Genomic DNA, 15,504 nt, shown 5'->3' with positions numbered 1-15,504 from the left:
AATGGGCAGCAGCTGCCCCAGCCCCAGTTGGGATCTGGGGGGCCCTGCTTCTCTGGGGGTGTTTGATCCCCTATTCCTGTCCCCCATGCATGAGCCTGGTCCAAAGAGTTCCATTGGCCCCTCCGACAGGACTCAGTGATGCAATGAGCCATCGATCTCTCAAAGCGCAGCTTCATAGCACAGCAACAGATCTCATCACCAGCTGCTCCAGCAAATCCCTCCACGGTTCAACACAGCTACGCCTCATACCACGAACACACTTGGAGCACAGGCAGACACAGGCTGGAATTCAAATCTGTGGGACACCCCCCAACAACACCCTATTCTCTTAGTCCTTCCTCACATCTCTCGATTATGGGTTCGTAGATTTCAGAGTCAGAGGGGACTGACAGATCCTGTAGCCTGACCTCCTGTATAACAAGCCAGAGAATTTCTCCAGTCATTTTTGCATTGAGTCTAATAACTAATGTTTGACAAAAGCATATTCTGGTCTTGATCTGGAGACATCAAGAGCTAGAAAATCCTACCACTTCCGTCGGTAGTTTAACCTTTGCACCCCCACGACATACTTAGATGTGATGGCTATTGCCTGCTCCAGGAAGCGGAGTTAAAGTCATGTTGCAGTGACACAGGTGTCCTTTAACTCTGCACTGCCTGGTTTTCAGAGGTTTAAGTTTAATGACTTTCCCCATTCTGGAAGGGCACGATTCACCTCTGGGCAACCTTAACTCTGCTTTCACAAAGTTTGGAGGCATTTAATATATGTGGTAAAGAGAGAGAAAATGAAGAAGGTTAGAAGTTCTATGTCCTCCAACTCGTTCCCTTTGAGGTTAAGAGTTTGATGTTCTTAACAATGTCCCAGTGTCCTAGACATGGATTCAAAAATCCCATCTGCAGAAGTGTCCTGGGAGATTTCACCTTCTTGCAAGAAGGGTAAATAATGAGACACCAGAGACTGGCACTTTTAGACAAGGCACAACTTACAAAAAACACGCAGCAGAACTAGGACATCCAAACTGGAATCTGCTTGTTGAAGGAAATCAGCTGCATGGAGAGATGACATTAGAAGACGAACAGTAGAACCTTCATCCTGAAAAAGGAGTCCTATCAAACTATTCCAGCTTGAAATAGACCCTTTTTAGAGGTGAATCAACCTTCACAACTCTTTTCAGGTAAATCAGAATTGCAGATGGACAAGAGTGAGCAGCTGATAAAGTCCATCCTCTCTGCTCACTGCTGTGTTTTACCTTTCAGGAGGGGATCTGCCTCCCTGAGCTGTTGAGAAACTTAGTGCTAGATAGATGCTAACAATTATTTAGCTGTATAGGCTGAGCTTTGCATACCCTCTTTACTGTGCACCCCGCTCCCCAAGGCAGGTTTGGAAATATCACCCTGAAGAGTATAGTTTGGAACCATAGGAACAGCTTGATCAGATGAGATCACTGATCCACGCAGTGTAGTATCCTGTCTCCTGCACAAGCTACTTAAGAGGTAGGTGCACAAAGCAGCTTTCTTCCAACCCACCCATTTAATTAGCTATTTAATTGTCCTATATGCTAAGGCAGGGGGATATCCCTTTTCAAACCTCTGAATTTTATCTTTGGGTTGTTTTTGAGTTCTTGATAGTGTAACTCTGGCCATTCTGGTTCACCATGTAAATGCTCGGTCCTTTGAAATCACAGTTTGATGCTCATGGCTTGCATTCTGCAGACCAGGGCAGTATGGGGTGGGATCAAACAAAACACCCCTGCAAAGAATACATTGAATGGGCTTTCCAAATATTTTAATGTTCTGGTTTTCAAACGTTTGTATTGGTGAGCCCTTTCACACAGCAAGCCTCTGAGTGCAACCCCCCTTATAAATTAAAATAACATTTTTAAAAAAATTTAAAACTATTATAAATGTTGGAGGCAAAGCGGGGTTTGGGGGTGGAAGCTGACAGCTCACTATACCCCACATAATAACCTCATGACCCCCTGAGGGGTCATGACCCCCAGTTTGAGAACCCCTGTTGTAGAACATGACCAATTCATGCAGCTCCATGAAGCTGACCAATTTTCTTAAAGCCAGCACAAAAATAAAATAAAAGATTGTTGTTATAGAATCATAGAATCATAGACTTTAAGGTCAGAAGGGACCATTATGATCGTCTAGTCTAACCTCCTGCACAACACAGGCCACGGAATCTCACCCACCAACTCCTGTAACAAACCCCTGACTTATGTACTGAGCTTAAATAATTCCTCTCCCTCTCCAGTATTTATCCCTCTGATATATTTAGAGATAGCAGTCATATCGCCTCTCAGCCTTCTTTTAGTTAGGCTAAACAAGCCAAGCTCATTGAGTCTCCTTTCATAGGACAGGTTTTCCATTCCTCGGATCATCCTAGTAGCCCTTCTCTGTACCAGTTCCAGTTTGAATTCATCCTTCTTAAACATGGGAGACCAGAACTACACACAGTATTCCAGATGAGGTCTCACCAGTACCTTGTATAATGGTACAACTAACACCCCCTTAGCTCTACTGGAAACACCTCGCCTGATGCATCCCAAGACCGCATTAGCTTTTTTCACGGCCGTATCACATTGGCGGCTCATAGTCATCCTGTGATCAACCAATACTCTGAGGTCCTTCTCCTCCTGTTACTTCCAAGTGATGCGTCCCCAGTTTGTAACAGAAATTCTTGTTATTAATCCCTAAATGCATGACCTTGCACTTTTCACGATTAAAGTTCATCCTATTACTATTACGCCAGTTTACATGGTCATCCAGATCTTCCTGTCTGATATCCCAGTCCCTCTCTGTATTGGCAATACCTCCCAGCTTCATGTCATCCGCAAACTTTATTAGCACATTCCCGCTTTCTGTGCCAAGGTCAGTAATAAAAAGGACTTCCGGTGCTTTCCATGCAGTTCTTCAGGCTGATATAACCTGTACTTCTGTACCAGATGAATACCTAGCCTGATATTTGGTGTCATAAACTCAGCGTCCCCTAGAACGACTGTCTTTAAGCTGCTGTTCTTGGAGATCAAAAATCTGTTACAGACATTGAGTTGTCTGTCAGTTTACAGCTTGGGTTGCATTCCTCTAGTGACCAGCAGAAGACATTAAAAAAAAGAATCTTATGGCATTATTTGCTGCTGGTGTATTAATCTTCAAATATATTTTTATGTTCTCTTTCAGGGGATGTGGGATTTTCTTTAACTACTATCTATGGCCGGTCCAGTCTGGAGCAATAAAACGGCTAGAGAATTCATTCTACTGGGATTTGGGGATCTCCATGAGCTGCAAATTCTTCTCTTTCTTCTTTTTTCAGTTATCTACATTTTGAGCATGGTAGGGAACATCCTCATCATCACACTCATTGTAACTGATCAGCACTTGCACACTCCCATGTATTTCTTCCTGGGGAACTTGTCCTGCTTGGAGACGTGCTACACCTCCACCATCCTGCCCAGGCTGCTGGCCAGTCTCCTGACGGGGGACAGAACCATTTCTGTCCAGCGCTGCCTCACACAATATTATTTGTTTGGTTTATTTGGAGCCACAGAATGTTATCTCTTAGCTGCAATGTCTTATGATCGGTATTTAGCAATATGCAAACCACTGTACTATGGAGCCCGTATGAATGGCAGATTCTGTGTCCTGCTAGCAGCTGGGTCTTGGATAAATGGGTTTTTGCCTATTACCATAATAACTTCTTTGATGTCACAACTGCCTTTCTGTGGCCCTGGTAAGATTGATCACTTCTTTTGTGACTTAACCCCAGTGATAGATCTCTCCTGCAGCGACACCCGTCTGATAAAACTTTTGGGTGTTGTCCTGTCGGGTGTATGTTCACTGCCTCCATTTCTACTAACTGTAACATCTTACATTTGTATCATCACCTCCATCCTGAGAATCCCTTCCACCACCGGGCGGCAAAAGGCCTTTTCCACCTGCTCCTCTCACCTCATTGTGATTACAACTTTCTATGGAACCCTGATCATTGTTTATCTCCTCCCCAAAACTAAGACACTGCAAGACCTGAACAAAGTGTTCTCCATCTTCTACACCATTCTGACGCCCCTGCTCAATCCATTCATCTACAGCCTGAGGAACAAGGAGGTAAAAAAGGCCCTAAGAAAAGCAGTCAGTAAATTTACAGCTTTCACAAGAATTTAGAGACTGTTCGGTCATTGTTTTAGCTGTCAGTGAAATGGCAATAAACTGAGGAGTGGGAAATGTGGGAAATGGATCGTTCTCTTTGGTGTTGTGTGGTCATTTCTTCAGAATAGCTAGTGATGACTTGTGGCAAAGAAGAAGGGAGTTGCTAACCCGATAGAGTGAGATCATCAAGACTCCTCCAGGGTCAAAAATATTGGGTGATATCCTGGCCCTGCTGAAATGAATAGCAAAACTCCCATTGACTTCAATGGAGCAGGATTTCACCTATTAAAATAACATGCCATTCAAATCTAATCTACCCATTGTACCCACTTTATATAATAATTGTTGTGCACAGTACAAAGAGGCTTGGAAGCATTCGATTTTAATCTGTAAATATCAGTACGTGTTGATTTCACCGTGCACACTCAAACTGACGAAAAAAATATTTCCATACAAAATTATAAAAATTTTCTATACACTACAGACTGGCAAAGAAAGAAAAATGCAGCTTGAGAACATACTAGAATTTGATTTAAGACTGTTTACTTTGTATGTCTTTGCATGTGCTGGAGACAATTTCTGTTTTAGCAGTTATAAAGTTTTCACTTTTTCAGTCTCAGTGCCTAGAGTCATTCAATAATTATTGTCTGGTTTTGTTCAGCCTGAAACTCATCATGAATATGGGTTAGTGTACTCACCAGGGATGTGGGAGGCCCAGGGTCATTCCACACTCTGCCTGATGCGGATAATGGATTTGAACTTGGACTCCCATCTCTCAGCTGAGTGGTAGGGTGCTGCTTAGGGGGCTTGGGGTGGGGGCAAGGGGCAGGATGTGTCCCCATCTCTCCTGTCAAACTCTTCCACTTTGTTAAAATAATTAAATAATCATTGGACCAGGGACTTACATGTGGTTTTCCCACCTCCCAGGTGAATGCGCTAACTACCAGGGTATGAATCCACACACTCTCTCTTTGGCCCAATGACCATTCAAATGGTCGCTCGTCACAGAGCACAGAGATCTGAAACCGGCCAGAGAAACACCTGGAGATTTCTTCCTCTGGAGGGGGAGTCCCCAGCCAGGGCAATGTTGATGGGTTGTCTGACAAGGACAACAACCAAGTGCTATCACCAGTCCTGAGCAGTGTAGCTAGGTCAACCTAACTCTTAGGTGCAGACCTGAGGCCCATGGTCCATGCAGAAAAGATCTCCCTATTTGAACTGAGACAAGAGAAGTTGGTGGGGCAGGTAACAGCAGGCCACGGAGACAGATGGAGTGTGGAAGGAATGAACAGATTAAGGTAGTGCCTGACTGGTACCATAGGAAGTCCAGTGCCTTTCTCTCTTTCTCTCTCTTTCTGAACTATGTTAGTATCTCAAGGGAATTCCTGACAGAGTTACTGACTGAGGGATCGCGGGGGAAGAAATGCGTTTGGAAAAGGGATCTGAAGGAGGGGAGAGAGTTTGCCTGGGCCCCAGGACAAGGGATGGCCAGTTAGGTGGAGGCTGCTGCTTGGCAAAAGTCACTAGTCGGGGAAGGAAACAAAGCTGATGTAGCAGCAGCGGAAAGTGCTGTCCGAAGAGGAGAGAGATAAGCAGCCAGGTAGACGTCAGGCAGTAAAAGGAGGGGGCAATGGAGTGCTGCTGACATTTAACCTGGGGCTCCCGCAGAGCCGCTCCTCATTAGCTTCTGGAGCTGGTAGCGAATTCAGAGGAGACAGATGAGAAATCCTCCTCTTTGTTAACCACTTTGGTACTCGCATGGCTCTAACCTGGGATTTTCATAGGAGGGGATTGAAAATCCCCGACTGAGAGGCGAAAGGGGAAACAGAGACCCAACATCAGACAGCAGAGCTGGGAACAGAACGCAGCTCTCCAGATACCAAAGCCAGTGCTTGTTTGCAAGGACCATGCGGCCACACATTTGAAATGCATCTTCTAGCCCATTAGTAGGTAGTGTCCCTAGGTGACCGCACGTCTGTTAAGAACAAATCCTTGGGAATAGTGCTGTCTCGTTGCTGAAATGGAAGCAGAATGCTGTTAGTTCGTGGCATATCATAGAATCATAGAATATCAGGGTTGGAAGGGACCCCAGAAGGTCATCTAGTCCAACCCCCTGCTCAAAAGCAGAACCAATCCCCAATTAAATCATCCCAGCCAGGGCTTTGTCAAGCCTGACCTTAAAAACCTCTAAGGAAGGAGATTCTACCACCTCCCTAGGTAACGCATTCCAGTGTTTCACCACCCTCTTAGTGAAAAAGTTTTTCCTAATATCCAATCTAAACCTCCCCCACTGCAACTTGAGACCATTACTCCTCGTTCTGTCATCTGCTACCATTGAGAACAGTCTAGAGCCATCCTCTTTGGAACCCCCTTTCAGGTAGTTGAAAGCAGCTATCAAATCCCCCCTCATTCTTCTCTTCTGCAGGCTAAACAATCCCAGCTCCCTCAGCCTCTCCTCATAACTCATGTGTTCCAGACCCCTAATCATTTTTGTTGCCCTTCGCTGGACTCTCTCCAATTTATCCGCATCCTTCTTGTAGTGTGGGGCCCAAAACTGGACACAGTACTCCAGATGAGGCCTCACCAATGTCGAATAGAGGGGAACGATCACGTCCCTCGATCTGCTCGCTATGCCCCTACTTATACATCCCAAAATGCCATTGGCCTTCTTGGCAACAAGGGCACACTGCTGACTCATATCCAGCTTCTCGTCCACTGTCACCCCTAGGTCCTTTTCTGCAGAACTGCTGCCTAGCCATTCGGTCCCTAGTCTGTAGCTGTGCATTGGGTTCTTCCGTCCTAAGTGCAGGACCCTGCACTTATCCTTATTGAACCTCATCAGATTTCTTTTGGCCCAATCCTCCAATTTGTCTAGGTCCTTCTGTATCCTATCTCTCCCCTCCAGCATATCTACCACTCCTCCCAGTTTAGTATCATCCGCAAATTTGCTGAGAGTGCAATCCACACCATCCTCCAGATCATTTATGAAGATATTGAACAAAACCGGCCCTAGGACCGACCCTTGGGGCACTCCACTTGATACCGGCTGCCAACTAGACATGGAGCCATTGATCACTACCCGTTGAGCCCGACAATCTAGCCAGCTTTCTACCCACCTTATAGTGCATTCATCCAGCCCATACTTCCTTAACTTGCTGACAAGAATACTGTGGGAGACCGTGTCAAAAATATCACCGTGTTTAACTTGGGCCATTTGAAAGTGGGTGGGTGGGTGTGTTGGCAAAAGCGGTACCCCGTGGCAGGGATGCCGAAGAGTTCCTTGGTTATAGTGGGTTATACTGGGAAGGGAGAGAGCTGAACTCAAACTCTTCTTCAGTAGCTGTCACTGAAATGAGGAGACAACTAAAAGGGAAGAGTGGGTGACACGAGGTTGCAGGTTGTCATGTCCTATTGCCTGAATGAGAAGATGCTGGAGATGAGAGGTTTAAAAATCTGTGGAGAAAGCAAGTACCAACAGAAGAGCCCCTCCCAGAAACAGAGGGGAATCAACCTCTAGCTTAGGAGTTTCTAAAACAAAATCTAGAGGGATATTATTTAAATTAAGAATAGAGAGAAAGCTGCCAGGGAGAGAAGTCAATCAAAGCTGTGCATTAGGAAGGATGAAGGTATCTGATAAGTGGCTGGACTGCATACAAGATACGTAGTCGACTCTATGATTAAAGCAAGATATTCTGCTATTTGAGTGGAGGAGAGTAGCAAATAGAGTGAGCTGCATGGGAACTGTCCATCACAATGCTTTTTCAACAGGAAATGCAGTTTGGCTGTGTCAAGGTTCCTTCCCCACTCTGAACTCTAGGGTACAGATGTGGGGACCTGCATGAAACCCCCCCAAGCTTACTATTACCAGCTTAGGTCAGAACTTCCCCAAGGTACAAACTATTTTACCCTTTGCCCTTGGACTTCCACTGCCACCACCAAACGTTTATCTGGGTTTATTGGAAAAACGTTGTTTTGAACCAACTTTCCCCCAAAAATCCTCCCAACCCTTGCACCCCACTTCCTGGGGAAGGTTTGGTAAAAATCCTCACCAATTTGCATAGGTGACCACAGACCCAAACCCTTGGATCTTAGAACAATGCAAAAAGCATTCAGTTCTTGAAAAGAAACATTTTAATAGAAGAAACAGTAAAAAGAATCACCTCTGTAAAATCAGGAAGGTAAATACCTTACAGGGTAATTAGATTCAAAACATAGAGAATCCCTCTAGGCAAAACCTTAAGTTACAAAAAGACACACAGACAGGAATATTCATTCTATTCAGCACAACTTAATTTCGCAGCCATTAAAAGAAATCATAATCTAATGCATATCTAACTAGATTACTTACTAAGTTCTAAGACTCCATTCCTGTTCTGTCCCCAGCAAAAGCATCACACAGACAGACACAGACCCTTTGTTTTTCTCCCTCCTCCCAGCTTTTGAAAGTATCTTGTCTCCTCATTGGTCATTTTGGTCAGGTGCCAGCGAGGTTATCCTAGCTTCTTAACGCTTTACAGGTGAAAGGATTTTTCCTCTGGCCAGGAGGGATTTTAAAGGTGTTTACCCTTCCCTTTATATTTATGACAGGCTGAATCCACACTTTCCACAGGAAGTTCAACCAAACAGTTTCAGGGTTTTTTTCCTGAGGGAGAATTGGAAAGAAATATTTTATTCTGGATCAGGAGGATTTGAAATGAAAATGCCAGTTTGTCCAACCCAGACACAGCATTTTATTGCAGGGCTGTTGGCCATCAATGAGCATCCAACTGAGCTGCTGCAACAATTCATGGGAGCTGTAGTTCAGGTGCCTCTCTCCTTCGTTCTCCTCTGGGGGCTGGGCTCCGGGACTGGGCTCCCGGAAGTCTCCCATGATTCAGTGAGGACGCCCCTCTGCTGGCACCATTCAAACATACACACATTCCAAGGCCAGAAGGGACCACTGTGGTCATCTAGTCTGGCCTCCTGCATAACGCAGGCCATAAAACTTCCCCCAAGTAATTCCTATTTGAATTAGAGCAGATCTTTTAACAAAAATCCCAATCTTGATTTTAAAATGTCAGTGATGGAGTATCCACCATGACCCTTGATAACTTCTTCCAATGGTGGTTTACCCTCATTGTTAAAAATGTACACCTTATTTCCAGTCTAAATTTGTTCAGCTTAACTTTTCAGGCATTGGATCTTGTTAGCCATTTCTCTGCTTGATTGAAGAGCCCATTCTGACGGTTCCCCCCAGGGTGCCACCTGGAACTGGGGTACCACTGAGCCCTCCTGACTCACCAGCCTGGGCTCCCTTTACACTGTATTGCTGTGACAGGCCCTCAATCTCCCTCCAGCACACATACAGATAGATAGACACACATCCAACTGCAGCTACACACAGATGCTGAAATCAGCTCTGCATGGGAAGGCTCAGCTAAGGCACCTCCCAACTCCTAAGGCATGCACTCCCCTCTGGAGTGTAAACCCATCATCATACCATCTTGCACCGCACAGAGAACTGTACAGCATAAGCTCATGAAATTCACCCCTTGCCTCAATGTGGAGGAAGATATGCAACAGCTTTCTGCCGCCCAGTTACAATTTCCACACACTGATTTTAGACAAAACAAAAACAATTTTATTAACTACAAAAGGATAGATTTTAAGTGATTATAAGTGATAGCAAACAAATCAAAGCACATTACCTTAGTAAATAAACAAAACCGTGTTGTACAAAGAGTGAGGTACCATCATGATGTCATTTCTCCCCTTTTACATCTTCTTCCCACTTTCTGGAAAGCTCTTGTGCTGTGACATGGGTCAAACAGTTCCCATTCTGTAGTGCTATCTCTGAGAGGTTTCTATTGTACACAGTTCCTGGGGTAATCCTTGTTTTTGTGCATTTATTAATCCATTAACATTGTTTGGTCTATTTACTGTTGTACCTGAAAGTCTGCTTGTGGGTGTTTTCAACCTCACAACATGTTTCAATAATACATACATAGCCAAACCTCATAACTTCACATATGACAATAACACATACAACCCAATGAGATATTAATGTCTAGCAGATCAAGACTTTTAGAATGATACCTCACAAGGCATTCTTTGTGCAAAACATATCCTAATTACATGATGGTGGTGAATATTGGGGTCCCAGGGTGTCACACCTATTGTTGGGACATATGTAGATCTATATCTATACCTATAGATATCTATAGATATCCATGTATCCATATATCCATGTAATGTGCTATAGGCCATCAAGGCATAGTATGGATGGAGTGTGTTTGACATAAATACGTGCATTGCGTGTTGGTAACTGAAGCAAGAACTTAAGATTTCAAGTGGGTAAGGACGATTTGTACAAAACAACTTTGTTATGTCCCTGGGAAATATATGAAGAATCAGTAAATAAGGAACAACACCAGCTGGACTGCTATAAAAAAATGTATAAGAATTGGAGGAAATGGCATGTCTTGGATCATGGTGGCCTGCCTGGAACAGAGTTGTGGGTGTGTCAGGGTCCCCTCCCCACTCTGAACTCTGGGGTGCAGACATGGGGACCGGCATGAAAGACCTCCTACGTTTATATTCCACCAGCTTAGGTTAAAAACTTCCCCAAGGCACAAATTGTCCTTGTCCCTTGTCCTTGGACAGTATTGCTGCTACCACCAAGTGATTTAAACAAACATTCAGGGAGGGGCCATTTGGAGCCCTATCCCCACCAAAATATCCCCCCAACCCCTTCACCCCCTTTCTTGGGGAGGCTTGAGAATAATATACCAACCAATAAGTTAACAAAGTGAACACAGACCAAATCCCTGGTTTTTAGGACACTGAAAAGCAATCAGGTTCTTAAAAGATGAATTTTATTTAAAAAAAAGTGAAAGAATCACACCTGAAAAATCAGGATGGAAGATAACTTTACAGGGTAAATAAAAAGATTTAAAACACAGAGAATTCCCCTCTGACTCTGCTTCCCAGTTACAAAACAGGAATAAAATTACCTCTTAGCATAGGGAAAATTCACAAGCTAAAACAAAAGATAATCTAACACATTTCCTTGCTATTACTTCCAATTGCTGTAATTTTAGATGGATTATTTCAGGTTCTTTTTAGGAGCTGCTTTACCTGCTTGTCTCTCTGTGTGTCCTGAGAGGGAACCAAACAAAGAGAGCACAAACAAAACCTCCCTGCCCCCCTGATTTGAAAGTATCTTCTTTTCCCATTGGTCCTTCTGGTCAGGTGCCAACTTGGTTAATTGAACTGATTAACCCCTTACAGTTAAGGGGATTCTGCACCTCTGGCCATGAGGGATTTTAGGTTACTGCATACATAAGGGTTGTTACCCTTCCCTTTATATTTATGACAGGGTGAAAGGCCCAAACATCAGAGACAAACGACTAATGATGTCACAAAGTGGATAATAAATGGAGGTTTCACACATTTGAAGCCAGAGCTTCGCGAACCAGCTGAGCGGCGGAGAACCAGCTGAGCAGCGGGGACAGCAGAGCAGCACACAGCAGGAGTTTGCCTGGGAGTTCGCCTGGAGGGAGCCCAGTGAGGCTTACGTCTTGCAAACTGCTCTGAGGAAGCTGATAGTAGGAAGGTGATATGGAAGGGGGGGGTTCAGCTGTTGTGACCTGCACTGGATGTGCCATGTTTGTCTTTCTTCCACAGGACAGAAGCGACTTTGTCTGTACAAAGTGCAAGCTGGTCTCCATATTGGAAGAGAAGATTGAAGGTCTGGAGCAACAGATAACAACCCTGCGTTGCATACGGGAAACTGAGGATTTCCTGGACGAAACTCAGGATAGGCTTCTAGGGGCACAAAGCTCTACAGATATAGAGCAGGTTGCACAGAGGAGCCAAGAGGCCAGTGAAGAAGCTTGGCAACATGTGACCTCCAGAAGAGGTAAGCGGAATGTCCGGGTTCCAGTAACACAGACACAGGTAACTAACCGCTTTCATGTTCTCTCCACAGGTATCGTTGCGGAGAGTGGACCAGATGATATGTCTGGGGCGAGAAAGCAGAAGGAGACTCCGCTGGTTGGAAGGCATGAGATGCGCTGTCCTGAGGTTGGGGGTTCCACGACCACCACCCCCAAGAGGAGAAGGCGGGTGGTGGTGGTCGGGGACTCTCTCCTCCGGGGGACTGAGTCATCTATCTGCCGCCCTGACCGGGAAAATCGAGAAGTCTGCTGCTTGCCAGGGGCTAAGATTCGTGATGTGACGGAGAGACTGCCGAGACTCATCAAGCCCTCGGATCGCTACCCCTTCCTGCTTCTCCACGTGGGCACCAATGATACTGCCAAGAATGACCTTGAGCGGATCACTGCGGACTATGTGGCTCTAGGAAGAAGAATAAAGGAGTTGGAGGCGCAAGTGGTGTTCTCGTCCATCCTCCCCGTGGAAGGAAAAGGCCTAGGTAGGGAGCGTCGAATCGTGGAAGTCAACGAATGGCTACGCAGATGGTGTCGGAGAGAAGGCTTTGGTTTCTTTGACCATGGGATGGTGTTCCATGAAGGAGGAGTGCTGGGTAGAGACGGGCTCCATCTTACGAAGAGAGGGAAGAGCATCTTTGCCAGCAGGCTGGCTAACCTAGTGAGGAGGGCTTTAAACTAGGTTCACCGGGGGAAGGAGACCAAAGCCCTGAGGTAAGTGGGAAAGCGGGATACCGGGAGGAAGCACAGGCAGCAATGTCTGTGAGGGGAGGGCTCCTGCCTCATACTGGCAATGAGGGGCGATCAACAGGTTATCTCAAGTGCTTATATACAAATGCACAAAGCCTTGGAAACAAGCAGGGAGAACTGGAGGTCCTGGTGATGTCAAGGAACTATGACGTGATCGGAATAACAGAGACTTGGTGGGATAACTCGTATGACTGGAGTACTGTCATGGATGGTTATAAACTGTTCAGGAAGGACAGGCAGAGCAGAAAAGGTGGGGGAGTAGCACTGTATGTAAGGGAGCAGTATGACTGCTCAGAGCTCCGGTACGAAACTGCAGAAAAACCTGAGTGTCTCTGGATTAAGTTTAGAAGTGTGTGCAACAAGAGTGATGTAGTGGTGGGAGTCTGCTATAGACCACCGGACCAGGGGGATGAGGTGGATGAGGCTTTCTTCCGGCAGCTCACGGAAGCTACTAGATCGCATGCCCTGATTCTCATGGGTGACTTTAATTTTCCTGATATCTGCTGGGAGAGCAATACAGCGGTGCATAGACAATCCAGGAAGTTTTTGGAAAGCGTAGGGGACAATTTCCTGGCGCAAGTGCTAGAGGAGCCAACTAGGGGGGGTGCTTTTCTTGACCTGCTGCTCACAAACCGGGTAGAATTAGTGGGGGAAGCAAAAGTGGATGGGAATCTGGGAGGCAGTGACCATGAGTTGGTTGAGTTCAGGATCCTGACGCAGGGAACAAAGGTAAGCAGCAGGATACGGACCCTGGACTTCAGGAAAGCAGACTTCGACTCCCTCAGGGAACGGATGGCCAGGATCCCTTGGGGGACTAACTTGAAGGGGAAAGGAGTCCAGGAGAGCTGGCTGTATTTCAAGGAATCCCTGTTGAGGTTACAGGGACAAACCATCCCGATGAGTCGAAAGAATAGTAAATATGGCAGGCGACCAACTTGGCTTAATGGTGAAATCCTAGCGGATCTTAAACATAAAAAAGAAGCTTACAAGAAGTGGAAGGTTGGACATATGACCAGGGAAGAGTATAAAAATATTGCTCGGGCATGTAGGAATGTTATCAGGAGGGCCAAATCGCACCTGGAGCTGCAGCTAGCCAGAGATGTCAAGAGTAACAAGAAGGGTTTCTTCAGGTATGTTGGCAACAAGAAGAAAGCCAAGGAATGTGTGGGCCCCTTACTGAATGAGGGAGGCAACCTAGTGACAGAGGATGTGGAAAAAGCTAATGTACTCAATGCTTTTTTTGCCTCTGTTTTCACTAACAAGGTCAGCTCTCAGACTGCTGCGCTGGGCATCACAAAATGCGGAAGAGATGGCCAGCCCTCTGTGGAGATAGAGGCGGTTAGGGACTATTTAGAAAAGCTGGACATGCACAAGTCCATGGGGCCGGACGAGTTGCATCCGAGAGTGCTGAAGGAATTGGCGGCTGTGATTGCAGAGCCACTGGCCATTATCTTTGAAAACTCGTGGCGAACCGGGGAAGTCCCGGATGACTGGAAAAAGGCTAATGTAGTGCCAATCTTTAAAAAAGGGAAGAAGGAAGATCCTGGGAACTACAGGCCAGTCAGCCTCACCTCAGTTCCTGGAAAAATCATGGAGCAGGTCCTCAAAGAATCAATCCTGAAGCACTTGCATGAGAGGAAAGTGATCAGGAACAGCCAGCATGGATTCACCAAGGGAAGGTCATGCCTGACTAATCTAATCACCTTTTATGATGAGATTACTGGTTCTGTGGATGAAGGGAAAGCAGTGGATGTATTGTTTCTTGACTTTAGCAAAGCTTTTGACACGGTCTCCCATAGTATTCTTGTCACCAAGTTAAGGAAGTATGGGCTGGATGAATGCACTATAAGGTGGGTAGAAAGCTGGCTAGATTGTCGGGCTCAACGGGTAGTGATCAATGGCTCCATGTCTAGTTGGCAGCCGGTATCAAGTGGAGTGCCCCAAGGGTCGGTCCTGGGGCCGATTTTATTCAATATCTTCATAAATGATCTGGAGGATGGTGTGGATTGCACTCTCAGCAAATTTGCGGATGATACTAAACTGGGAGGAGTGGTAGATACGCTGGAGGGGAGGGATAGGATACAGAAGGACCTAGACCAATTGGAAGATTGGGCCAAAAGGAATCTGATGAGGTTCAATAAGGATAAGTGCAGGGTCCTGCACTTAGGACGTAAGAACCCAATGCACAGCTACAGACTAGGGACCGAATGGCTAGGCAGCAGTTCTGCGGAAAAGGACCTAGGGGTGACAGTGGACGAGAAGCTGGATATGAGTCAGCAGTGTGCCCTTGTTGCCAAGAAGGCCAATGGCATTTTGGGATGTATAAGTAGGGGCATAGCGAGCAGATCGAGGGACGTGATCGTTCCCCTCTATTCGACATTGGTGAGGCCTCATCTGGAGTACTGTGTCCAGTTTTGGGCCCCACACTTCAAGAAGGATGTGGATAAATTGGAGAGAGTCCAGCGAAGGGCAACAAAAATGATTAGGGGACTGGAACACATGAGTTATGAGGAGAGGCTGAGGGAGCTGGGATTGTTTAGCCTGCAGAAGAGAAGAATGAGGGGGGATTTGATAGCTGCTTTCAACTACCTGAAAGGGGGTTCCAAAGAGGATGGCTCTAGACTGTTCTCAATGGTAGCAGATGACAGAACGAGGAGTAATGGTCTCAAGTTGCAGT

General features: G+C 45.9%; 1 protein-coding gene across 1 annotated transcript; it reads left to right on the top strand.

The window, feature by feature from the left end:
- The first annotated feature begins 3,240 nt into the window (after positions 1-3,240).
- Positions 3,241-4,164, top strand: LOC140897328 (olfactory receptor OR9H1). Its single transcript, XM_073309814.1, has one exon. It carries the CDS (start codon positions 3,334-3,336, stop codon positions 4,162-4,164), a length of 831 nt encoding a protein of 276 aa, XP_073165915.1. The 5' UTR covers positions 3,241-3,333.
- The last annotated feature ends 11,340 nt before the right edge of the window (positions 4,165-15,504 follow it).

The sequence above is a fragment of the Lepidochelys kempii genome, chromosome 13 (genome assembly GCF_965140285.1).
Source record: "Lepidochelys kempii isolate rLepKem1 chromosome 13, rLepKem1.hap1, whole genome shotgun sequence".
Taxonomy (NCBI): domain Eukaryota; kingdom Metazoa; phylum Chordata; order Testudines; family Cheloniidae; genus Lepidochelys; species Lepidochelys kempii.
This window is presented reverse-complemented; position numbering and strand designations above follow the sequence as displayed.